This window comes from Hypanus sabinus, chromosome 5 (genome assembly GCF_030144855.1).
Source record: "Hypanus sabinus isolate sHypSab1 chromosome 5, sHypSab1.hap1, whole genome shotgun sequence".
Classification (NCBI taxonomy): Eukaryota; Metazoa; Chordata; class Chondrichthyes; order Myliobatiformes; family Dasyatidae; genus Hypanus; species Hypanus sabinus.
The window spans coordinates 24,657,643-24,685,536 of NC_082710.1; the positions used below are offsets into that span (position 1 = coordinate 24,657,643).

The following is a 27,894-nucleotide window of genomic DNA, read 5'->3' on the forward strand; positions in this document are numbered from 1 at the left end:
AATGTAATGTTTATGTGGTCTGGTAAAACTAGTTTTTCCTACAGAAATTTAAACTCTTTGCATCAATATATCCAAACCTTATATGTTCCTGTGCCCCTGGGTTATACTCCAGATTCCACCATTTCGCCCAGTTTTAAGACCACAAGCACAGCGCTGAGCTGTAGTCAGATTCACTGTCACATTACCTCACCAGCGTGTAAGTAAACTCACAAACCACTGTCCCTTCCCAATCCATTTGCTGTCTCCCCCCCCCCACCCCTCCTTTCTCTCTTCTCCTTCTCCACCTCCACTTTCCCACTCTGCCTCCGTCAATGTAAAGAAATGAGTCACGGCCTACTTTTAATTACTTCCTACAAGAGCCTCCTCCTAACCTTCCTCTTGTTCCCCTTCCCATCATGTTAGTAAAGGGGAAATGGCATGTAGTTCAAGAACTGAGTTTCCACTTTAAGGTTAATCATACTGCCCTTATTTATTACTGCATAATGAAACTTGAGAACCATACAGCAAAGGAGAAACATCAAAGATTCCCTTCCTTACAACCAAGAAGCTTGGAAGTGCAGAATTAGGGCATCACAGTGCTACCATCAACAGGTGTACTTACAGTAAGATAATATCACGGAACTTGTCACACCTGATTTCCAATTAACAGTAACAGGGAGCATCATTCGCGGCTGATTTCAAGTCTTTTTCCCCACCTTGTTAGCAAATATTACAACTCAGAGCTCACTTATTGTTTCAGGTGAATGTTCTGATACTTCAGAAATCAGTACAATCACTATTAAGTATACCATTAATTTAATTCTTACAGTACAATGAACAGGCTTAATTGTTTAAGTGTTATGAGATTCCAAGATGTGTTGACATATTAGAGACCTTGTCACATAAATATATTAGAGGTTAGGCTGGTGTTGCCCATCATCCTTGTGTGTCTATTGGTAAAAGGAATATCCAGTGTAATTTGTTTCTTGCCAATTAAATCTCAGATTTATTTTTTTCCCAAGTCACACTAACAACCACAACAGGAAGCAGGAGTCAGGGGAGAGGATTAAGTCAGAGAATGTAGCAGTATGAATGAGGTGAGAAAATAAGTGAGGGAGCAAGAAGACTTAAACTGAGCATTAGTTTTTTTTTCCAAATCAGTACTGACAATAGTTAAGAAGAATTCTGCCCCTTCAGCAAATCGTAACTCAGGTGTTGATCAAAACCACTGTGGCTCTGATGCTCCTGGCACACCCTCTTTATTGAGCTAGTGGGAGTGTGAGGGAACATCTGCGGTGTCTCTTACTATGCCAGGGTGGCGTCAGTGTGCCGCTATTACAGCTGGGGGCATCGGAACTTGGACTTCAATTCCAAAGCCACCTGTAAAGAGTTTGTACGTCCTCTCCCATGAATGGAGGTTTCCTCCAGGTGCTCCAGTTTCCTCCCACAGTCCAAAGACGTACTGGTTAGTAGGTTAATGGGTCATTGTAAATTGTCCAGTGATTAGACTCAGGACAAATAGGCGGATTGTTACACAGAGCAGCTCGTCGGACTGGATGGGCCTGTTCTCCATTGTCTCTAAAATAAAATAATATTTTAAAATAACAGTTGCTTTGACATTTTTTATTATTGGTCCTGGACCTAGCACCACAGCACCAGCTTGCACCATGTGCATTCAGAAATCTTGCATTGATTAATCTGAATATTCATAAACGACATCAATATTTTACTATGTTATTTAGACATGTCAAAGTTACGAAGTCTCCACCAAATTACACTTTGGTCAGTATTTTTTTATAGAAGGCATGACTTCATTTTAGATTGGTAGCTTTTGTGGCATGATACGAGAATCTCAAACCTAGAAGTCAAAAATAACAACTCCCTGCAGCTCTTTAAAATTTTACTTTGAAAACTTTAAATACCAAACTGCACTTTGTTGCAGCTACAAATATGTTAACAGAATTATTAACACACTTCAGTTGCATTATTTCCTTTGAAAGGGTCCAATTCGCATCAACAACAAATAAAGCGGAGATGAAGGGGAAGGAAAAGATTTCAGAGAGCATTCCGCTGCCCTGTTACATCTTATCTAATCAGTGAATGAGTATTGCACAAAACTATACTGAGAACCATTCACATGTGGAATTACACGTCAAGGTTCTCCAAGCAGTGCATGCCATAAAGTGCTACAAACAGGGGGAGCAAACATTTTCCTAAAAGCTCTTTTCATACACATGGAAAAAAGCCTCCCATCATGAATTAAGAAACTAAATCGTGTAGATCAACTCTTTCATTGCCACTAGTTCCTCCAGATGTACTGAACCTCCTCCCATTAGCCCAAAGGCTGGGTACATTGTTCCAGAACATTCCACCCGCCTTTCACATAGACACTGCATATTGTCCCCATCGTGGAAACTGACTTTCCCTCTGTCATAGTCCAGACAAACGCCAATGCGATGGGGCATAGATAGAAAGCGCTCACAAGTCTCTGTGCAAGAGGTGGAAGGACTTTTGGGCATAAAGAACTTCCTCATTCCTATGGTAACAAAGGTGAAAGGCTGGGAGTGTTCCAAAGCAATATCTTCGCTCCCACTGTCGTGTCCACTGTCATGGTCATACCTATGGAAAAGAAGAACTTAATTTAGCAGAGATTAAACCAATAAAATATAACTCTATAGTTCAAATCCGGTGTCGCAGGCTATCCATTCTCTCACCAGAATAGGTGTCTATCACTTGACCCATTTGATAGATTCACCTGAAATCTGCACCATTCTGGCCACACGTCTTCAAGTCTTCCCTTAACTTTTCTCAGGCAAAAAATGGTCAGGGTACATCACTACACTCCTCTTCCCATAACCTCAGTGAGCAGTCTGAGGGAGATAGTCTATACTTACTAATCCCATTATTTATACATCTGTACATTGCAATAAAGACGGGTGAAAGGAACCCAACTTCTGTATATTACGTACAGAGGAGATGTCAAGGGTAAATTTTTTTAATCAGAGAGTGGTGAGTGCGTGGAATGGGCTGCTGGTGACTGTGGTGAAGGCGGATACGATAGGGTCTTTTAAGAGGCTCCTGGATAGGTACATTGAGCTTAGAAAAATAGAGGGCTGTGGGTAACCCAAGGTAATTTCTAAAGTAAGTACATGTTCGGCACAGCATTGTGGGCTGAAGGGCCTGTATTGTGCTGCAGGTTTTCTATGTTCTATGTTTTATATCCAATCTTGTTTACCCTCTCTTAGTTAGTGTGGCAGTGAGGTGATTTGGACAGGAAATAACTATCTGCCAGTTGCTTGAACATTCATTTTCACCTCCAGAAACTTGAACTCAAATATAGTACCTTGCAAAAGTCTAAGGCACGTATACAAGTTCTGCAGGAGGGATGGACGACAGGTGGCAAAGAAGTGCCAGGGGTGGGCGGTGGGCGGGTGCAGACACAGCCAGCCCCGAGACACCAGGCCAGGTCATTTGATTCCAAACAATCGGTTCATTGATCATTACAGAATGACTCTCCGGTGCTTCCCACTCCCTTCCACTTCCCCCAACCATGACTGCCCTCCCCATGCCACCTTCTGACCCATATCAAATCAGGTTTATTATCATTCATCTATATCAAGAAATTTGTTTGTTTTTTTTCGCAGCAGCGATACAGTGCAAAACATAAAATTACTACAGTACTGCAGCCCAGCTTTATATGTACCTAAGATGTTTGCTCAGTACTGTAGATATGCTCCCCTCATTTAACTTTATGATGTTCAACTTTACTTGAAACATTATTTACACTAAACGGTGAAGCCACTGCTGATTGGTAGACAATGGTTATCACGTGGAGTTTGTGTATTCCCAAGGAACAGGCCATTTTTGTTACTCCAGTTAAAGTAACGACAGGATGAAAAACAAATAATCAGGGCACAAATAGATCTGAAACAACTGCAACAACCATAATATGCAATGGATTTGTTTAATTAATATTTGTGTTCGTGCAACAAGGGAATATTGCAAAAAGGAAACTCTCAACTGTTAACTTCAACATGATTTCACAAACCTCTGAATAAGACCATGACCATAAGATATAGGAGCAGAATTGGGCCATTTGACCCATCAAGTCTGATCCAGCATTTCAGCCTTCTACTATCCTTTTATGCCCTGGCTAATCAAGAATCTATCAAGCCCTGTCTTATATATACACTCAATGACTTAGCATCCACAGCTGCCTGTGACAACAAATTCCATGGATTCACCACTCTCTGGCTAAAGAAATTCCTCCTCACCTCCATTCTAAATGGAGGCCCTCTCTTCCTAGTCTGTGCCCTCTGGTCTTAAACTCCCCCACCATAGGAAATATCCTCTCCACCCTCTCCACATCCACTTTGTTGAGGCTTTTCAACACTTAATAAGTTTCAATGAGATCCCCCCCCTCATTCTTCTGAATTCCAGTGAGTACAGTCCCAGAGCCATCAAACTCTCCTCATGTGACAAGCCTTTCAATCCCAGAATCATTTTCGTGAACCAACTTTGAACCCTCTCCAATGTCAGCACATCATTTCTTAGACTCCTCACAATACTCCCAGTGAGGCCTCACCAGGGTTCTATAAAGCCTTAACATTACATCCTTGCTTTTATTCTCCAGTCGTCTCAAAATGAATACCAATATTGAATTTGATTTCCTCACCACTGACTCAAACTGCAAATTAAACTTTAATCCTGCACGAGGACTCCTAAGCCCCTCTGCATTTCAGATTTTTGAATTTTCTCTCCACTTAGAAAATAGTCTATTCTTTTATTGCTTTTACCAAAGTGCATGACCATACACTTCCCAACATTGTATTCCAAATGTCACTTCTTTGCCCATTTTCCTGGTCTGTCTAAGTTCTTCTGCAGCCTCTCTGCTTCCTCAACATTACCCGCGCACCCACCTATCTTTGCATAATTTGCAAACTTGGCCACAAACCCATCAATCCCATCATCCAAATCGTTGACATATAACGTAAAAAGAAGTGGTCCCAACACTGATCCCGTGAAACAGCACTAGTCAACAGCAGCCAACCAGAAAAGGCTCCTTTCATTCCCACCCTTTGCCTTCTGCTAATCAGCCTATGCTTTATTCATGCTAGTATCATTCCAGTAATACTTTGAGCTCTTAACTTGTTAAGCAGCCTTATGTGTGAAACCTTGTCAAAGGCTGCCTGAAAATCCAAGTACACAACATCCAACGAGTTTCCTTTGTCTATCCTGCATGTTATTTCTTCAAAGAATTCCAACAGATTTGTCAGGCAATATTTTTCCATGCTGACTGCAATCTACTTTATCATGTGTCTGCAAGTACCCTGAAACCACATCCTTAATAATCATCTCCCAACATCCTTCCAGATACTGAGGTCAGACTAACTGGTCTGCAATTTCCTTTCTTCTGCCTCTCTCCGTTCTTGAAGAGTGGAATGACATTTGCAATTCTCCAGTCCTCTGGAACCATGCCAGAATCAATTGACTCTTGAAAGGTCATACTAATGCCTCACAATGCCTTCAGCCACCTCTTTCAGAACCCTGGGGTGTAGCCCATCTGGTCTAGGTGACATATCTTTCAGTTTCCCAAGCACCTTCTCCCTGGTAATGTCTTCATTCACTTCTGCCCCCTGACAATTCTTGGCACACTGCTGGTGTCTTCCACTGTGAAGACTGATGAAAAATAATTATTCAGTTTGTCTGCCATTTCCTTGTCTTCCGTGTCTACCTTTGCAGTATCATTTTCCAGCGGTCCAAAATCTACTCTCACTTCTCTTTTACATGTTGTACATCTGAAGAAACTTTTAGTATCCTCTTTAATATTATTGGCTAGCTTACCTTTGTATTCCATCTGTTCCCTCCTTATGGCTTTTTAGTTGCCTTCTGTTAGTATTTAAAAGCTTCTCAATCGTCTAACATCCCACTAAATTTTGCTTTATTATATGTTCTCTTTCATGTTGGATTTGACTTCTTTTTCAGCCAAGGTTGCATCATCCTGCCTTTCGAATACTACTACATGTTTGGAATGCATCTTACCTGTGTCCTCCAAATTGCTCCAAGGAACTCTAGCCATTGCTGTTTGGCCATCACCCTGCTAGTGTTTCCTTCCAATCAATTTTGGCTAGCTCCTCTCTCATGCCTCTGTAATTTACTCCACTGGAATACTGATATATCTGACTTTAGCTTTTCCCTCTCAAATTGCAGGGTGAGTTCTATCATATTATGATCACTGCCCCCTAAAGATTCCTTTCTGATGATGCTCTCGAATCATTTCTGATGCATTGCACGATATCCAATCCAAAATATCTTACTCCCTTGTGGGCTCAAATTCCCCCTCTTGGGATCCAGCACCAACCTGTTTATCCCAAACTGAAATGCCTCATGACTGTTGTAACATTACCCCTTTGACATGCATTTTCTATCTCTCATTGTAATTCATAGAGCACATCTTTGCTACTGTTGGGGGGGTCTGTATATAATTTCCATTGGGGTCTTTTTACCCTTTCAGTTTCTTTGTTCTACCCACAACAATTCTGTATCTTCCAATCTTATGTCACCTCTTTCTAATGACTTAATTTCATTATTTTTTTATTTTAATTTTTTTATAGACAGAGCCCTCTGCCTCCTGCCAGTCCTTTTGATATTATGTTTATCCTTGCACATTGTTCCCAACTAAAATCTTCTTTCCACTATGATTCAGTGATACCCACAACATCATACATGCCAATCTGTAACTGTACTACAAATTAATCTACCTTATTCCATGTACTGCGTGCATTCAAATAACACCTTCAAGTTCTCTATTCATCACCTTTTTCCACTTTTGTTCCCATTTTACATTGCAACTCATCCCACTGACTGCAATGTTGCCGTACCATCAGCCTCACTACACACTGCCTCTGTAAACCAACCATCCTATCCTCAACCTTATCCTTTCAGTTCCCATCATCCTGCCATATTAGCTTAAACCCTCCTGAACAACTTTAGCAAACCTGCCTGTTTGTCCCCCTCAAGTTCAGGTGTAACCCATCCCTTTTCCCTGCCCCTGAAGATCCCAATGATCCAGAACTCCGAACCCCTGCTCCTTGCACCAGTTGCTCAGCCACCGTTCTTCTGCCAAAACATCATACTCTCACCCTCACTGGCATTGGTACATGCAGCAATCCAGAGGTTACTACCCTGGAGGTCCTGTTATTTAGCTTTCTACCCAGCTCCCTAACAACTGTGGAAAAACTTTTTCACCCAGAGAGTGGTGGATATGTGGAATGCTCTGCCCCAGAAGGCAGTGGAGGCCAAGTCTCTGGATGCATTCAAGAGAGAGTTAGATAGAGCTCTTATAGATAGCGGGGTCAAGGGATATGGGGAGGGCAGGAACGGGGTACTGATTGTGTATGATCAGCCATGATCACAGTGAATGGTAGTGCTGGCTAGAAGGGCCAAATGGCCCACTCCTGCACCTATTGTCTATTGTCTATCTCTCTTCAGGACCTCCTCACCTTTCCTACCAACACCAGAAAACATTACACTTTTGTGAACTTAGCTTTGGGAGCTCAGAATGGAAGGCGGTAATTTTCAGCTGAAATGAACTATTTTACGGGACATAAATTTTGGCTGACTGGAGGAAAGTATAGTGGGGTTGTCAGAGGTAACTGGTTTTCTTTTCTTCAGAGAAAGTGGTGGGTGCATGGAACTCCGTACCAGGAGTTGTGTTAGCTGCAGATACATTAGAGACCTTTAAGAAACTCTTAGATAGGCACATGGAGGGGAGAGAGGTCAGATTGATCTTGGAGTAGGTTAAAAGGTCAGCAGAACGTTATGGGCTGAAGGGCCTATACTACTCTGTAATGTTCTATGTTCTGTGTTTTAAAACTGGTGATCTGGGCCCCTACAGGACGCCCAGAATGCCATGGCACAGGAGCATGCTGTCAGAGCCACTGCCAGATCAATGAACAATCTACCCAAAATGTTCCACTGGCGGGGTCCTTTTCTGCAGTTCCACAACTTTTTCTCCGAAACAAAGCCAACTCCCTTTTGAAAGACTACATTGAATCAGCTTCCACTACCCCTTCGAGGCTGACTATTCCAATTCACACAAAAAGCTTTGTCCTCATCTCCTCTCTCATTCTTTAGCCTATCACCTTAAACTCGTGTTACCAACTGCCCTGCCAGCAGAAAGAGTTGTGCTGCTTCAGTTTGTTAAAACTTGCCATCATTTTGAATATGCTTCCTGTATCACATCTGAATCCCTCCTGCTCGAAGGAAGACCCTTAATAACTCATTCATAATTCCAACACTTCTTTTAAATGTTCTTTGAGCCCTTCTTGTTAATGAAAATTAACCCAGTTTCTTTTGTCTTCATACATGATGATACTTCCTTATTCTTGGTGACACCGTGATAAATTTCTCTGTATCGTTGCCAAGGACTTGACGTTCTGTTTAGAGGATATAGCTCATTACTGAACACAACTTACAAGGTTGAGCATAACTTCCTTTTGTAACTGAATCCTCTTACAAACCTCAGTCAGTATCATATAACTTAGACCATTAGAGCTTTGTAAGGCCTAGATAGAGCAGAAGCATCCTCTGCACAACCAGTAGTTGGACTCCAGGGTCAGAGGGCACGGCCTCCGAACAGAAGAACATACATTTAAATCAGAGATGAGGAGGAATTACTTTGGCCAGATGGTAGTGAGCCTGTGACATTTATTGCCCCAGACAGCCTGGGCAGCCAAGTCACTGGGTATACTTAAAGTGGAGGTCGATAGGTTCGTGATTAGTAAAGGCCTTATAAGTTACGGGGAGAAGGTAGGATAATGGGGTAGAGAGGGTTAACAACTTAGTCATGATGGAATGGCGGAACAGACTCAATGGGCTGAATGGCCTAATTCTGCTCCCGTGTATTATGGTCTTATGGAATGATGAGCATGATTGTCCATTCGCTTCCCTTGGGGCTGGGGTGATGGAGCAGACAAAGGCCTGGGGAAATCTCAGCTGCATGTTTGATGCAAAATTCACGTCACTCATACCAACCACTCCAGAAAATGTTTGCAACCAATATTTAAGGCATGTGGATAAAGCCAAACACACAGAGTAAATAAATAACGTGATATAAACCTGGGGCTATTGATGTCGTGTGGACTGTGAAACCACTCCTGCAGCTTCGTATCAGACACCACGCCTACTTTGACCAGGTAGGAAGATGCATCCACTCGGAAGGCCCAGTAGAATTTCCCTTTCGTTATTCCTGTGTCTCCAGTGATGAAATTTAGGGACATGTAACTTCCAGCCATAATCCGCTCTGCACCCAGCAACAGAGGAAATCCAGCCACACTCTCCACAGAGTCTCTCTGCTTGCTGAGAATCAGGTGGTCACTGTTGTAGCCGCAAGTCTCGTCAAACAAAAATCTAAAAACTACATTGAGAAAAGAGAAATGGTCAGAATCATAAGGTCATTGTTGATTTTTGTTGACAAGCAGAATAATGCTGGTAGTTTTGGGGTGCATTCTGACCTTAATGTAACAAGGTTTCATTATCCCTCTATTCTCTTACACCTAGCTACCTCCATTGTCTTCACCAGTTCTTTCAACGTGTCTACACACCTCCTTTTCATGATCGTCCTAAAATTTAATCGCCTTGGGGGCTCCCTAAACATCTCTGGTTCTCCAACGATTGTCTTCTCTTGCAGAGATCGATAGGTTCTTGATTGGTAAAGGGGTTAAGGGTTATGAGGAGAAGGTGGCAAGATAGCGTTGAAAAATAATTAGCCACAATTGAATGCCAGAGCAGATTCGATGGGCTGAATGGTCTAATACTTTTCCTATATCATCTACACTAATATAGACTTATTTGGCTTTGCATTATACTTTGATACCCTGAATTTTGTTGTTCGTCTCCGTCTCCGTGATGCATCAGACAGCAACCTTGATGCTTCTTTAGTATCAGCGTGTGTTTTTTTTTAAACAAGGCCAAATTGCTAGCTCAATGCTCAACCCAGCTCAGATGGAAAGCAAGTAAGGGGTTACATCCCGGCCAGATCTGAACCTGGGACCACTTGCCTTGAATTCCAGTGCAGATGCCACCACACAACTGGCTGACTTTACTTTGAAATGCATAACTTTTAATCCAGGTCTCTAGTAATCTGGTACTCCGGGTAGCAGCATAGTAGTTATCACAACATTGAGTAGATGAAAGGAGACAATTCTCATGAACCTCTGCACCCTCACCAATGTTAGCACATCCTTTCTTAGATAAGGGGCCCAATACTTTGAGTGCGGTCTGACCAATGCCTTATAAAGTCTCAGCATTACAGTACATCCTTTCTTTTATATTCGAGTCTTCTCGGTGAATGCTAACATTGCATTTGCTCTCCTTACACCAAGTCAACCTGTAACTTAATCTACACAAGGACTCCCAAGTCCCTTTGCATCTCTGAGTTCTGAATTTTCTCCCCATTTAGAAACGTCTACGCCTTTATTCCTTCTAGCAAAGTGCATGACCATACACTTTGCTACACTGTATTCCATCTGCCACTTCTCTGCCCATTCTTTTAATCTGTCTAAGCCCTTCTGCAGACGCCCTATTTGACCCTTCATCTCTCTTTGCATCATTCCATAAACTTGGCCACAAAGCCATCAATTCTGTCACCCAAATCATTGACTCATAGCCTGAAAGAAGAGTTCCCAATAACAACCCCTGTAGAACACCACTATTCATGGGCAGCCAACCAGAAAAGGCCTCCTTTAATCCCTTCTTTGCCAACTACCAGTCAGCCAATTTTCAATCCATTGCTGGTATCTTTCCTGTAATTCCACAGGCTCCAGTTTTGGTCAGCAGTCTCATGTGCAGCACCTTGTTAAAGGCCTTCTGAAAACCCAAGTAAGAAATATCCACTGACTCTCCTTAGCCTAAACTGTCTGTTATTTCCTCAAAGAATTCCAACGGATTTGTCCATAAGATATAGGAGCAGAAGTAGGCCATTAGGCCCATCAAGTCTGCTCCACCATTCATTCATGGGCTGATCCAATTCTTCCAGTCATCCCCACACCCGTTTCCACCCCATACCCTTTGATGCCCAGCTAATCAACAACCTGTCTATCTCTGCCTTAAATACACCCAATAACTTGGCCTCCACAGCTGCTCATGGCAACAAATTCCACAGATTTACCACCCTCTGACTAAAGTAATTTCTCCACAACTCAGTTCTAAAAGGACGCCCTTCAATCCTGAAGTTGTGCCCTCTCATCCTAGAATCCCCTGCCATGGGAAATAACTTTGCCATATCTACTCTGTTCAGGTCTTTTAGCATTCAGAATGTTTCTATGAGATCCCCCCTCATTCTCCTGAACTCCAGGGAATACAGCCCAAGAGCTGCAAGACGTTCCTCATACAGTAACCTTTTCATTCCTGGAATCATTCTTGTGAATATTCTCTGAACCCTCTCCAATGTCAGTATATCCTTTCTAAAATAAGGAGCTCAAAACTGCACACAATACTCCAAGTGTGGTCTCATGAAGGCCTTATAGAGCCTCAACATATATCCCTGCTCTTATATTCTATACCGCTAGAAATGAATGCCAACATTGCATTCGCCTTCTTCACAACCCACTCAATCTGGAGGTTAACCTTTAAGGTAGCTTGCACGAAGATTCCGAAGTCCCTATGCATCTCTGCAATTTGAATTCTCTCCCCCACTTAAATAATAGTCTGCCCGATTATTTCTTCCACCAAAGTTCATGACCATATAATTTCCAACATCGTATTTCATTTGCCGCTTCTTTGCCCATATCCCTAAACTACCTAAATCTCTCTGCAGGCTCTTCAACACTACCCATTCCTCCACCTATCTTTGTATCATCGGCAAATTTAGCCACAAATCCATTAATACCGCAGTCCAAATCATTGACATACATTGTAAAAAGCAGCAGTCCCCTGTGTAATTCCACTGGTAACTGGCAGCCAGGCAGAATAGGATCCCTTTATTCCAACTCTCTGTTTTCTGCCGACGAGCCAATGCTCCACCCATGCTAGTAACTTCCCTGTAATTCCGTGAGCTCTTATCTTGCCAAGCAGCCTCATGTGCGGCACCTTGTCAAAGGCCTCCTGAAAATCCAAGTACACCATGTCTACTGCATCTCCTTTGTCTACCCTGCTTGTAATTTTCTCAAAGAATGACAGCAGGTTTGTCATTCAGGAAACCATGCTGGTTTTGGCCTATCTTGTCATGTGCCTCCGGATACTCCGTAATCTCATCCCGAACAATCAATTCCAACAACTTCCCAACCACTAACAGGTCTGTAGTTTCCTTTCTACTGCCTCCCGCTAACCTTGCCTTGTCAGGCAAGATTTTGCCTTAAGGAAACCGTGCTGACTTTGGCCTGTTTTATCATGTGCCGCCAAGTTAGGTGGGGTGAGCAAAGACAAATCTTGCCACAAAAAGAATGCTGAACATTGCTTTAACAGCTGGCTAACTCTGATTTGGCCACACCTATCTGTGCTGTCAAATATTTTAAAAGACTGAATATTTTTGATATTCTAAATCATTTAGAAATATTCAAAACTATTGAAAATTAAAATTAACAGAAAACAAAATTAGAAAAAAACAAGCTATTAAAAACATGAAGCATTTAAAATCATTTTATTTAAATGCAAAATACGTTAAAAAATGGAATGAACTAATAGCTACAGGCCCCTCTCAGTTATTTCCTCGCTTTAAAATCAATAGTGAAGCAGTCCCTGCATTAGATCCATTCTACAGCAGATTTTCTATGGAAGTCCCAACAAAGGGTCTTTGACCTGAAACATTAACCATTTCTCTTCCTAGGCTCTGCAGATGCTGGAAATCCAAGTAACACACAAAATGCTGGAGGAACTCAGCAGGCCAGGCAGCATCTATGGAAGAGTGTACAGTTGATGTTTTGGGCCAAGACCCTTCAGCAGTCCTGCCTGGCCTGCTGAGTTCCTCCAGCATTTTGTGTGAGCTATGTCTCTTCCTAGAGATGTGGCTTTTCAACATTTTTAAAATATTAGGATATTTGTGAAAATTCCCCAGGAGATCATTTAGAAAAAACACTGATTGCAACTTCAACACTTCAGCATTGCAATATGAATTGTGTTAAATTACTCATTGTTTTGTTGGGAAAGTTAACATTTTCTCTTGAAATCTATTAATTACCAATTAGCTTCAAACTATTGGTACCCTTCCAAAATATTATGTTCTATCAAAGGGTAGGTAATCCCCATCCATTGGCTTGACAAGGAGTCATGGAAACAAGATGGACCTTTTTTTTACATTAATAAAATATTTTTACTTCAGTGACTCTATAGACCTGAAAATATTCTAGCACAAAACGATATACATTGGACTGGTATTAGAATCTGCAAAGATCCCACCTTTAGGAGAAAAGGGCAATGGTTGCAACTCAAGAGATATCAAATTCTGGCCGTTTTCTCTTATGGAAAAAGTGAATAAAGTTATAGAATGTTTACTGGATCAAGAATCAGGTAACTTGAAAGTTTGCAAATGGCCTCTAACAGGCCATCTTATCTGTTGTCCAAAAGAGTTGTGGCTCAGGGACTCTTTAAAGAGCAACTTTGCTCCTTGGAGTCTCTAATGAGCAGCTTAGGATCCCTGAGCAAAAATGTTTGGAACATTTTCAGTAGTTCTATATATAATGTGATAAGTGAGGGTTTTGTAAGCAAAATAACAGTGACCAATATTATCCCCAGGCATTTACTCACTGAAAGATAGAGGAGAGAGTAATGTTGCACCAGAAACACCCTGAAGTCAACCTTCCTTTAGAACACCCCAACCTGGCAAATGCAGGAACCCTTGACCATCAAACACAGAGCTCAACATGACGGGCTCATCTAAATTCCACTATCAAAAACAATTTAGAAAGTACTAGGCAACCAGTCTCAAAACTGAAGTTAGAAGTATTTGGAGTTTAGCAAAAAATGTGCTTGATTCCAGAAATGATCTTTTGCTGATGATTTCCGTGGAACTTGGAGGGGGAAGTCATTGGAGGGTCTCCAAGTTAAGAAAATAAAAACTCTCACGTACATTTCCTAAGATCAACTACTTTTTTGCTGAAGGGGAAGTACTTTCAAAAGTCCCTAAGCTTTTCTTTACTCATATATACTCAACACACATGTGAAGAGAAAGCCGTAAAGGCAACCCCACCCTACAAGTAATCATCACCTGCAGGCTAATAACTCTGTTACAAGAAGACCATGTGAAGGGAGCCACAGACACAGCCACCTTGTGCTGTGCTTAGCACCAAACTGAATTGGTATAACTATTTAGCAGCAGTGGTACAAAATTACCACGTTCCAAACAGTTGGTTTTACTTTATATTTGCATCAGGCATTGAAACTTCACAAACAAAAAAGGTTTTCCAGAAGAAAATGAAAGCTTTAGAAAAATTTCAACACAGTGTTTTGGGTCAGTGATTGAGTGATTAATTAAGTAGCTGACCCATCCAATTTGCATGACTGGCTTTAGCAGGAGTTTCCAACCTTTTTTATGCCATGGACCAATACCATTAAGCGAGGGATCCATGGACCCCAGGTTGGAAATCCCTGATTTAGAGCATTTAAAATGAATCATTGAAAAATCAGGAACACCATCCCCTGTACCAAATGGCCTACTCACTGCTTCTATAGAGCAAGACTTGAGATTAGGAAAGGCGCACAATTTGAAAATAAAAAAAAACAAGTTTGGAAATGTGAAATAAAAGCAAAGTATAAAAAATATTCTGCAGATTCTGATGTAAGCCATTAACCTGTACTTTCCTAGTTTCTCTCTGCACAATTCTGAGCATTTCCAGCATTTCCTGTTTTATTTTACAACCTCACCTAATTTATTTCAGAGCATATTGGTGAACTAAACCATTTATAAATATACATAGCACTTCTTCAGTCACATTTTCTTATAAATTCACGGGTTTGTTTAGCAGATTGTTTTTAAACAGTTTATGGGTCCATTGATTAGTTGAAGACATTGGCACTTGGTTGGTGCTGTTGGATGTTTCATAGGTTAAGTTAATTAAAATAAACCTGTTACCATGTACTGATGTGCATCAAAAGTAGCCTGATGAGGTAGAAGAAGCACTTAATGTCAAGTTTTTTTTTTCATTAAGCATGATCTCATCTACAAGAGACTTGATGGAACATTATTTGATTTAGTTTACTGCATTAGAGTGTCACTCTATACAAGAGCTCAACAGATCCAGAGCAGTTCTGCAGTGAGGGAGGTGCTGTCTTTTGGAAGGAACATCAAACACCTGTGTGTAAAAGATCCCATGGTTTTAATTCAATAGACAATAGGTGCAGAAGTAGACCATTCGGCCCCTCGAGCCTGCACCGCCATTTTGAGATCATGGCTGATCATCTACTATCAATACCCGGTTCCTGCCTTGTCCCCATATCCCTTGATTCCCCTATCCATAAGATACCTATCCAGCTCCTTCTTGAAAGCATCCAGAGCATTGGCCTCCACTGCCTTCCGAGGCAGTGCATTCCAGACCTCCACAATTCATTGTAGAGTGTGGGAGTTGTCTCTGGTGTCCATACTAATCCTCAACATACAGTCAGCACTACAATAGTGAAATATATTCATCATCAAATACAAAAGAATGACAGTGAGCGGAAGGAGATACGAGGGCTGATGGTCAAAAGCGAGAAAGGGATAGGGAGTGGGACAGACTTGAGAGGAGAATGTCGGAGTATTGGATCTTAGAAACCCAAGGCAATGGTTAAAATGGCACTTACCAAAAATTAGTCAGAGATAAAGAAGAAAGATCATGGAGAGATATGTAGGCATAGAACACTGCAAGTCCTTCAGCCCACAATGTTATGCTGACCTTTTAATATACCCCAAGATTAATTGAACCATTCCCTCCTACAGAAGCCTCCATTTTTCCTTCGCCCATGTGCCCAAGAGTTGCTTAAAAGTCCCTTAAGTATTTGCCTCTACTGCTACCCGCAGCAGCACATTCCACTCACCCAACACTGTATAAAATATCTCAGACGTGCTCCCCTTTACTTTCCTCCAATCATCTTGAAATTATGCCCTCTTGTATTAGACATTTCCACTTTGGATACTTTATCTGGCTCTCCATTCCATGCCTCTTATCATATTATACACCTCCATCAGTTCATCTCATCCATCTTCACTCTAAAGAGAAAAGCCTTAGGTCTCTCAACTTTTCCTCATAAGACATGCTCTCTAATCCAGGTAGCATCCCAGTAAGTCTCCTCTACATCCTCTCTAAAGCTTCCACATCCTTCCTATAATGGGGCTGCTAGAACTGAACACAATACCCCAAGTTTGATCTAAGCTGATTTTTATAGAGCTGCGTCATTCCTTTGTGGCTCTTGAGAATTGTGGCACTGTTGGAGCAATAGTTTGAATTTTTAAATCCAGACATTGTTTAAGCAGGAACCAGTATGAGGCAGGACAGGCTGAATGCGACTCAATGCAAGTACAGTTCTAATGAGGAGAATGAAGAACGTTGGACAGCAGTGTCAACTGCAGTGAAATCTAGAGGGAACACGGGTATGGGTAAAGGTTTCAGCAGCAGATGTCCTGTAACAGGGTAGAATCAGGCAATGTTATCAGCAGGGAAATTAATGATGGCGCAGTTATTTGATCCAAAGTTCATCTGAGAGTCGAACACGACACCAAGGGGAGAAGAGATAATGTTCAGTTATCGTCTTTCAGCTTGTGGAACCTTTCAGTGTGTGAAATGATTTATGTTTTCTACAACGTTGCCGACACTTCAAAATAACACGTGGTCTGTGAAGTAATATTGAATTTCCAGAAAGAGGATAAAAGGTGCCATTGAGGCAATGCCTTTAATTCTTTGAATGCAAATCAAAAATCATTTTATGAACCAAGGTGCCCCTTTAAATGTTAAGAATGCTTTACTGTCGTCAGCAGGGAAAATACAAAAATGTACAGTTAACCATTCAGATGAAGAAACTCCACAATAATACTTCTATGAAAATATCACTTTGCAGCCAATCAATTAGTTTTAATAACATCAAATTGTATCAATTCACTTACTTGGCAAGCTCCATTTTGATGTTTTCAGCAAGCATTAACTAAAGGAAGATTGACACACTTTAAAGGAAATGAATGCTGATTTTACGGAACGAAGGTACACAGTAAAATAAGCATGAACAAGTATGATGAAAAGATTTGTTTCAGCTTATTTTAAGTATGACCAGAAGCAGCTACATTTTCAACTAGTTGCTCTGGTGGTTCAAAAGTCACAAACGTGTGATAGATGAAGTTAAAAATCAACAAAAAAAACAGCAAAAATAAAAAAGAATATGATAAAATCGATGGCAGCTGACTGGTATTCCAAGAAGCTCTGCCATGACTGAAGTTTAAGTTCCTCTTTCTGAAAGATAGCATTTACAAGAGAGATAACCTCAGGCCTCAGAGCAGATTTCCCTCGCCAGTAAATGGCACATGGCAAATAGGAAGGATGAGTTAACATGGAAGCTGTGGGTGTGATATGACAGGTGAGAATGACACTTACAAGCACTATACATAAACATAACAAAGAGATCAAAGAAAATCAGAAACTACAAAAAAAGTCATTAAAATAAATACAAACGTTAAAAGTAATAGGAACAAATCTGCATAAAAACATGCAGATGGATCTGAGATTCTTCTTCAGAAATGGAAAACAAACAGGCTACTGTTGCCTGCAAGAAATTCCTAGGCTGTTCCCCATCTGTGGCGGTGGACTGAGTTTATGTAAGAGTTATGCAGTGAATGCAGATGCCATTAACTCCGAAGCCTGGAAATGAAGTGACCCACTTCTGCCACGACGGACCATGTACTGTACGCCTTTATCCATTATGCCTCTTGTAATTGATTAGAGAAAATAAACAAAAAAAAATCCCTGAGAACTAAACAGACATTTCAGCTTTCCAGAAAGAACCTGTAACTTTGCTCAGCAGATTCTGGATACTGATATTTTAATTATAAAAATATGCTTATGGTGTGCATATGAAATATTTTTATGTTGGTTATTCATTACCCTTTTACAGATATATCTACAGCATAATATCCTACTCACCAGCCCAACTCTCACCGCCAGCTTTAGTGGTAACAAGAAAGAGGATGGAAACATTCCCATAAGACCTAGGGGCAGAGTTAGGTCATTCCTCCCATTGAGTTTGTCCGCCATTCCATCACGACTGACTTATTATCCCTCTCAACCCCACTTCCGTTGCCTTGCATACCAAGCTGGAGCATAAATCCACCCTGTCATTGCCACCTGCCATTTCCAAATGAAACATCATTACTGGGAGTACAAATGTACGCACTGACCCTGCCACAAACTTTAACCAAATGTGCAACCTTGTCATTGTGGGACTTTGTTAATATAGACACAAATGCAGAGCTCATAATGTCAAAGTGAGCAGTGCTTCCCATTCATGAAGTTCAGCTGCTGAGCAAGACATGAAAGATGTTTGCACCTTCAAGAGCAAACCATATTGTGTTAGCTCTTGCATTTAACTAAGTATAGCACTGATAGCTAGCTTTTCCTTCCCTTTCAATCACAGAACAAATTTCACAGGCCACTGAATATAGTTGCACCTCTTAGATATAGCTGTGGAATAAACTAGGAACATCATTCCATTTGTTTTGCAATTGCAGAAATTCTGATGGGTGCAAAGGTACCGAGAAAGCACCCGACCCTCGTACTCCCCCTCAGAGAGAGCTTGCGACAGTCAGCTGCTGATTATTGCAGAAATGGAAGTCTGTGCCTGATGAGAGAGCGATGGTGAAGATCAGGGTCAGTGGATGGAACATACGGTGGAAGTTGTGACAAGACAAGGGCTACGATAATGTCCATGCAAGGCTAGTTTATAGATGGTGTGTGTCATCCCAAATAGTGAGGGGTATTGATCATGTGGATAGCCAGAGGCTTTTTCCCAGGGTTGAAATGGCTAACGTGAGGGGGCATAGTTTTAAGATGCTTGGAAGCAGGTACTGAGAGGACATTAAAGGTAAAATTTCTCACACAGAGAGTGGTGGGTGGGTGGAATGCACTGCCGGTGGTGGTGGTGGAAGTGGATACAATGGGGTCTTTTAAGACCCTCTTAGATAGGTACATGGAGCTTAGAAAAATAGAGGGCTATACACGAGGGAAATTCTATGTTGTTTCTAGAGTAGGTTACATGGTCGCCAAAACATTTTGTGCTGAAGGGCCTGTAATGTGCTGTAGATTTCTATATGTAAGAAGAAAAGTCTTTAAGGAGCATAGTTCCCCATTGCACTGCATGGGGCTGGATCCATTTGACACACCAAGACAAGAAAAAGATGCAAACAAAGGATTCTAGAGTGACGCTATTGGTCACTTACTTAATTAATTCTAAAGTATTATCAGCCTTTAATACGTAGATTATTTTGGTTATTAATATCCATGATGCAGTTTGATTGGTGATTGATTATCCAACTAGTATCCAACGAGTCAATTTCTGTGTAAAAATGGGATTCATTTGTTCAAACCTTAGAACAGTTTGGTAACAAGGATCTGGCATGTGTAAATAAAGTGTGATTAAGGAATGTGTGCAAGTTTTCAGAGTCCAGTTAATCAGGGATGGCAATACCACCCTCAAAACTGTTGGAAAATCATTGACAGATTATTCAATCTCACCTCTGACATAAGTGAACTTCAAAAGCTTTAAGTGTTTCTGACTTTATTGTTATTATTATAGTCGTGTGCTGAGGTAGAGTGAAAACTTCATCTTGCTTACTGTTCTTACAGATCAGAGCATTACACAGTGCATTTAGGACTTAAAAGAGTAGAACGATTATAATAGGAGTAATTAGTGGGTCAGCAGGGAACAGCTTGCAATGAGTTGCCACACTCTGGTGGCATAACATCTAAAACAATCTACTAAAACAATAAGATCATTAAAACACACTGATTATGTTTGAAATGAGAGAATGTAAAACATAAAGAACATTTAAATAATATTGGACAATGTGTATACAAGTTAAAGCACCTTATCCACTGCAACCATTTCTTACACTGAACTCAATAGTGGAGAGCTTCCTTTGCTAAGTGTAACCTAGAGAGTTAATAACCAGCGAGTGCTTGGGGACAACTTCACATTCTGCTGCTGAAGCAAAAGGAATATGGTCAAAGGAATGTTGGCAAACAACTACTGTGTCTATAAGTTTGGGATTTTACAGGTTTTCTTGAGCATACATGGAAATCACCCAGCACTGGCAGCTGGAGGAGGAACTCCAGCTAACCTGATGGAGAAACCAGCATTTTCCCCCAAAGTCCATCATGTGCGATAGGGATCTGCTAGCATTTCTCCTTAAATTTCAGCCTAACACTACTGACTTCAAGGAGGTATTGGCCACAGGTGGTGGCCTTAGGACTTAAGTGAGGCAGAAATAACCAGTGCAGTATGAACCGAGGGAAGCCAAGAATCTCCAAGCCCGGCTGAAGTGCTACAAATAAACTTTGATCAAGGAAGTGGAAAGGTTGCCTAGGGTTCCAATGTCTCAGCAAGAACTAATTTTATCAAATAGCATTTGTGAACATAAGGAAAGGACAGAATGGATCTCCATTACATTGAGTTGTTGGAATGAGATTACTTTACTGCTGTTACGAGGCTGCTGATTGGTTCCCCAGTACAAAATAGACTCTTGACCTCAGTTTTATGGCCTTGGACCTTATAATCTGTAGCCTCTGGATTTTCCCTATCATCTTAACATTTTATTCTACATTTCATGTTGCTGCTATCCCTTGTACTACCTCAATGCACTGCTGTAATGAAATTATCTATCTGCAAGGTATGCAAAAAAACTTTTAATTGTACCTTGGTGTGACAACAATAAAACTAATTTAGCTTTATGGTATATCACACAGGAAGGAATAACCATTACTGCAATGGCTGCTAATAGAATAGGACTACAGGATGTGTGTAGTCTCTTCAACTCTTCAAGTCCAGGACAGAAAAGTGGATATGGACTTCTGGTCCTCAGATAAGATTCAGCATCTCATTCTTTCTGATCTTCCTTCCCATTAAACTTTGTGACTCATTCAAGCATTACTAAGAGCATTCAGTATTAAAGGTTACTGAGATGGTTAGAAAATCTTTGACTGAAAGGTGGGACTATTTGCTCAGAGGAAAGAGGATCTGTTGTTAAAAGAATCAATGGCATTGATGTCAAAGATAGTCAGGAAAAGAAAGATTTAATACAAATTTTCATTTTAATTTTAGAATTGACATTAAGAAAGTGACAAAAGCGGCCAGAAGCAATCCCATCATTGCAGAGTGATGATTTCTTACAGATGGTGGTTAGCATAGTGCCATTTAAGGAAACAATGAATAAACTTTTGAAACAATGGATGACAGTATGATAATGGAGAGAAAGGCAGAATACCAAGATCAGTTCTGAATTTCTGTAACATAAACTTAGCCAATAACAATGGAGCAAATGGATTTCTCCTGTGACTCAAAATTTAGGCAACAATTCACAAATCAGAAGTTCATTTAATCACAATACATCTGATTCATTAGAAATAAATTGCCCCTGACATTTCATGAAATTTCAATGAATCATATTTACAAGCAGATAATAATCACCATACAGCGTCATGGCTAAATGTATCTTCTATTTTCATCAGGAACAAGTTTTAATGACAGTGAAGTGTTAAATACAGACTGTGAGGTGAAGTTAAACCAAGTACATTTCAAACTTTTGTTCTGCTATGATAATTTGGAGAATAACGTGTACAACTGACAGATGTAGGGAAGGACTACAACGACTCTCATTATATAGCATGTCACTCCTATTAGGTCAACTAAAGACCATTTCTGATAGGCTCCATAATATTGCATGCTTTGCCCTCTTGACTGAATATTACTAACAGGTTAGACATCAGGAAATAATGCCTGCATGTATTGGAGAATAAAGTTGCATTGTTTGCTGTGTAACCAAAACTATGTAACCAGCCTTGTGTTTGCTATTTGCTATGTATCCAAGTTATTAGCCAGAATGTAATCTCTGTATTGTCTCTGTATTGAATGCATCAGTGCCTTGAGAATGTAGCTAGCAGTGAAAGTGAGCATGCAGAGATAACGGTGGTAGACGGGATTGTGGAGTGGTGTGATGGTATGGGGACCAGTCAAGGCCGGGAAGGGGGACACGTGTTCCAGGGAGTAGACTAGAGCAAGTCTGGGCTACTGAGCAGAAATATTGGTGGCGAATCGAGAAGCTAACGTGCTGGTGATGTGTTGCAAGTGGATAGGGTATGCTAGTGTAACTGAGATAAGAAATGGCTATAAAAAAATGCTGTACACCGGAGCTCGGCGGGCTTTCGGTGACAAGTTCACTGATTGCCTCAGCCTTTGTTTGCAAATAAAGGTTTAGACTTCTCGAAGGATCGTCTGCGTTTCCTGTTCATTACAAGTAACCACGACAAAACATGCACACACAATAGAGATATTTTACATATATAACCAGACTATTTTGGACATACTGTACTTTTCGTGATTGAAATCCATCCTGTGCATGAACAATCAGTTCTTCCTGTGTATGCCTACCATGTAGTCTTGGAGTAAGGGTATATATACCTATAGAGAGTACCCTCAGCATAATGATAGCTTGGGTAACAGAAACTAGTCTTTGAGGAATTTTCAAATCATTACACAAAGATTTGTGATATGAAATAAGAATTCACTGTTATGTGGATTTATTTAACTAAATAAACACAAAATGCAAAAATAAAACCCAATAAATACTGTCATTTTTTGTCAAGGGTTTGCATTACGGAAAATTGCAACATGGATGGTTGACTAGAGTACAACCTTAGTAATGTGGGCATGTATTGATTGCATGTATATTGATAGCACAGTAATTCTTCAATTATCCAACAGCAAATATCCAAATGCCAATGGGAAAATGAGCCAACTGTCCTAATAAATGTAATTAATCACTAATGTAGTAAGTTGCTAATGTTAAGTACATCTGAGAGCCCTCTCATCTTATTATTTGTAAACATATTATTATGTGTAAATGTGTGTCGTGGGAAAGAAGGCACTCCTACACCAATGGAATATCGTTGCTGTATTCAGAACAAGCGCCACTCTCCAGGTTTGTGAGAGCTAGGTTCTCTTTCCACCCACCTGACTCAGAGACAGGGTCGCTCACTGGACTAGTGCTCACTGCGTACTAGAACAGACGTCCCTCTAGATGTTTGCTCACTCTAGTTTCCACTTCCACTGCTGGAAGCGTGGCTTCTGACTCAGAGTCCTCCACTAGCTTCCAGGCTCCTGTAGTGACAACATGGAGCTGCTTTTGTAAGCACGGCAGCTGGTGGATGACTCAAAATAAGGTTTTTTTTTCATTCCAAACTTTTCATAGACAACCAGAAGATATTTATATAGAGGCATGTCTTTGTTATTCTTTTCCAGAAACCGTCCCTCCAACCTAAAAATAGGCACGTACTGAGCACTGGTAATATTCAAACTGGATCCAGAGTTTAGAATTTTGTATTCAGAGCATAAAATTCCTGGTTAAAATGTCAAGAAATCCAAAACCTCTAGTTATTATTTATCATGTACTGAACCTTCCGGAAAATTCCATGATATGGTAGAGGGCTGTCAGAGGTTACCGTGAGACATCGATAGGATGCAAAATTGGGCTGAGAAGTGGCAGATGGAGTTCAACCCAGATAAGTGTGAGGTGGTTCATTTTGGTAGGTCAAATGTGATGGCAGAATATGGTAAGACTCTTAGCAGTGTGGAGGATCAGGGGGATCTTGGGGTCCGAGTCCATAGGACACTCAAAGCTGCTACACAGGTTGACTGTGTGGTTAAGAAGGCATACAGTGTATTCTACTTCATTAAACGTGGGACTGAGTTTAAGAGCCAAGAGGTAATGTTACAGGTATATAGGACCCTGGTCAGATCCCACTTGGAGTACTGTGCTCAGTTCTGGTCGCCTCACTACAGGAAGGATGTGGAAACTATAGAAAGGGTGTAGAGGAGATTTACAAGGATGTTGCCTTGATTGGGGAGCATATCTTATGAGAATAGGTTGAGAGAACTCCGCCTTTTCTCCTTGGAGTGAAGGAGGATGAGAGGTGACCTGATAGAGGTGTATAGAATGATGAGATACATTGATCATGCGGATAGTCAGAGGCTTTTTCCCAGGGCCGAAATGGCTAACACGAGAGGGCACAGTTTTAAGGTGGTTGGAAGTAGGTACAGAGGAGATGTCGGGTTCAGTTTTTTTTGCAGAGAGTAGTGAGTGTGTGGAATGGGCTGCAGGCAGATATAATAGGGTCTTTTAAGAGACTCCTGGATAGGTACATGGAGCTTAGAAAAATAAAGGGCTGTGGGTAACCTTAGCTATTTTCTAAAGTAAGGACATGTTCAGCACAGCATCGTGGGCTGAAGGGCCTGTATTGTGCTGTAGGTTTTCTACGTCTCTTTTTGTCAGCCATTTGGAAGAAAATTAATTTTATAAATTATCATTTAATAGCCTAAAACGGTAACAATAATAGGAGTCCTGATGAAGGGTCTTGGCCTGACATGGTGTCTGTTTATTTCTTTCCATAGATGCTGCCTGATCTGCTGATTTCCTCCAGCATTTTGTGCGTGTTACTCTGGATTTCCAGCATCTACAGAACCTCTTGTATGTAAAATAATGATAACCCTCCTTCTCCCGCAGGACTTACCTGGAGCAGGTGGTGTACAGAAAACTACTTCCTGGCTGTAGTCACTGTAATTAGAATTCTTGCACCCTTTCACTCTGAAGACATAACTGCTGTTGGTGTCGAGGTTGGAGACGACTTGACTTGTTTCACTCACATCCTCGGTCGACTGCCAGACACAGTCTCCATCTTGATCAATTTTCCTGTATTCCAGTTTATAGTGGTCAGCCAGAGGGGTGCCACTGGGCTGCTGCCAACAGATGATTCCTTCATCGTATAGTCGGCTTTGCTTCTGATCAATTACTGGCGCCTCTGGAACTGAAACGCAAGGCATGTTTCGTTATTCCCTACACCACATTACAGTGACCCACTCCTACTCCTGCAATAGCATCTCCACGAAACAAAGGGCAATTAGGGAAGGGCTATAAATGTTGTCCTTGACAGCATACTCACATCTCAAAAAGTTTAATGGAAATTATACTCTCAGTGGCCACTTTATTAGGTATACTTGTACACCTGCTTGTTAATGCAAATCTCAAATCAGCCAACACATGGCAGCAACTCAATGCATAAAGTCAACAGGCATAGTCAACAGGTTCAGTTGCTGTTCAGACCAGATATCAGAATAGGGGAGAAATGTGTTCCAAGTGTCTTTGACAGCGGAATGATTGTTGGTGCCAGACAGGGTGGATTGAGTATCTCAGAAACTGCTGATCTCCTGGGATTTTTGCACACAAGTCTCCAGAGTTTACAGAGAATGGTGCAAAGTAAACAAAATGAAAAGTATCCAGTGAGCAGCAGTTCTATGGGTGAAAATGCCTTGTTAATGAGGGAGGTCAGAGGAGAATGGCCAGACTGGTTCAAGCTGACAGGAAGGTGACAATAACTCAAATAATCACAATATAACATTGGTGTGCAGAAGAGCATATCTGAATGCACAACATGTCAACATGTTGAATCTTGAAGTGGATGGACTAAGGCAGCAGTAGACCATGAACACACACTCAGTGGCCACTTTATATATTGAGGTGTGTGTGTATATATATATATACACACACACATACGTACATATATATAATACATAAGTATATGTGATCTGTAATTATACTATATTTAGTTTCTGAAAATCAGTATTTTTTCTTAGTAATTGCATTAAATGAGACATTTTCTTAGACCAGCATGTACAATGCAATTCCATGAATGCTTAAAGATAACTAAAACGTTTTGGAACACTTCGATCTAAAGCTGCGTAGCATTCTGTTCTATTGGTTTCATCAATATTAAATTGGAAAAGCAATTTGTAAAATGGCGAGATTTAAAATCTGGATTGCATGAAGAAATAACAGCAAATTCAATTAAAGAGACCAGAGCTTGGGAGAAGCACATCAGTATTCATCAGACAGAGGAAACGTAACTAGTTTCAGAAGATAAATTAGTGCTCAAGGTTAACAAATGGAACACAAAGAGCTTCCTTTAGTCTATGCCAACATTTCAGTGGGCACATTTACTAAATGGTGCAGTAATAATTGATTCTGACACAGAAAGCTTTGATGCTGACCGTGATTCTTGATTTACACAGAATTTCCTGTAGAATGGATTCTGATGGGTTTGGTTAAATGAAAAGTCTTGTGTCTATTAGGCACCTGATAAAGAAGATGCGTATCTGCTGAACAACAGCAGCAGGAGCAGACCCATTCATTCACTTCACACACATTGTGTTGGTACTGTATATACCACTGATCGGTAAAGATGGGTCACCCTCACCAGCATGTGTATTCTGAACCAGACAAAGCTAAGATTAAGAATCATGAGCGACAGATATTAATCCAAACACTATGGTGGTGGCATGGCCACTGAGTTTAAACTGCTCCGATATATTGCAGAGATGCTGCGAAAGGGATCAGTACAATGCACAAGTGCCACTGAGACACCACAGGCTGGGTAATCAGGCTTAAAGCAGTGTTGAAAATGATGGTCATCTCCCTGCAAAGTAAGGATCTTCAAAGAAAAATCAACAACATTCAACACCCGGAGCCAATCTACCCTTGAATGGTGACCTGGGCAACATCCTTACTTAAAGGACCCTTGTCTTTGTGAGCCACTGTGATGGAATCCAGCAGTCCCTCCTACAGTCTTTATAACAGTCTTCATTATCCAGTATCAGCTGGCTTTGCCACATTTTACCTGTCCCTACATCAACAATCATCTCTTAGAACAGAGAACACAACAGCACTGTACAGGCCCTTTTCACCTTCTCTAAGATCAATCTAACCCTTCCCTCCCCATAGCTCTCCATTTTTCTTTCATCTGTGTGCCTATCAAGAGTTTCTTAAGTGTCCTTAATGGATCTGCATGCACCACCACCTCAAGAAGGATGCTGCACACACTCACCACTCTCCAACTCTGACATTCCCCACATACTTTCTTCCAATCACAAAATTATGCCCCCTCATATTACTTACACTCTGGTAAAATGTCTATGGTTCTAACCATGCCTCTTATCATCTTGTACGCCTCTGTCAAGTCACCTCTCATCCTCCTTCACTCAAAACAGAAAAGCTCTTGCTTACCCAACCTATTTTCATAAGATATCCTCTCCAATCCAGCAAGCATCCTGGTAAGCCACCACTGAATCCCCTCTAAAGCTTCCATGTCCCTCCTAGAATGAGGTGACCAGAAATAAACACAATATTCCAAGTGTGGTCTAAGCAGAATTTTATAGAGCTGCAATATTACCTCACGGCTCTTGAATTCAACCTCCAACTAATGAAGTCAACACACCATACACCTTCTTAACAACACTATCAGCTTGTACAGTAACTTTGAGGGATCTATCGACATGGACCCCAAGATCCCTCTGTTCCTCCACACTGCTAAGAATCTTGCCATTAATCCTGCACTTTGCCTTCAGATCAGACCTTCCAAAGTGAATCACTTCACACTTTTCCTGGTTGAACTTCATCTACCTCTTAACAGCCCACCTCTGTACCCAGAACATCTTCAGAGAGCGGTGTCTCAGAAAGGCAGCATCCACTATTAAGGACCCCCAGCAGCCAGGGCATGTCCTGTTCTCACTGTTACCATCAGGTAGGAGGTACTGAAGCCTGAAGGCACACACTCAGCGATTCAGGAACATCTTCATCCCCTCTGCCATCCAATTCCTAAATGGACATTGAATCTTCGGATGTTTTTTTACTATAATTTC

General features: G+C 41.0%; 1 protein-coding gene across 5 annotated transcripts in view; it reads right to left on the reverse strand.

The window, feature by feature from the left end:
* Nucleotides 1-465: 465 nt before the first annotated feature.
* trim36 (tripartite motif containing 36) overlaps nucleotides 466-27,894 on the reverse strand; it is a 119,905-nt gene continuing 92,476 nt past the window's right edge. For all 5 annotated transcript variants that reach the window (XM_059969585.1, XM_059969589.1, XM_059969587.1 and 2 more), the window contains 3 exons: nucleotides 24,714-25,007; nucleotides 9,100-9,397; nucleotides 466-2,598 (listed from right to left, as the gene is read on the reverse strand). In XM_059969585.1, the coding sequence (XP_059825568.1) occupies nucleotides 2,247-2,598; nucleotides 9,100-9,397; nucleotides 24,714-25,007 (944 nt within the window). In that variant the 3' untranslated portion in view covers nucleotides 466-2,246. The remainder of the gene's footprint in view (nucleotides 2,599-9,099; nucleotides 9,398-24,713; nucleotides 25,008-27,894) is intronic.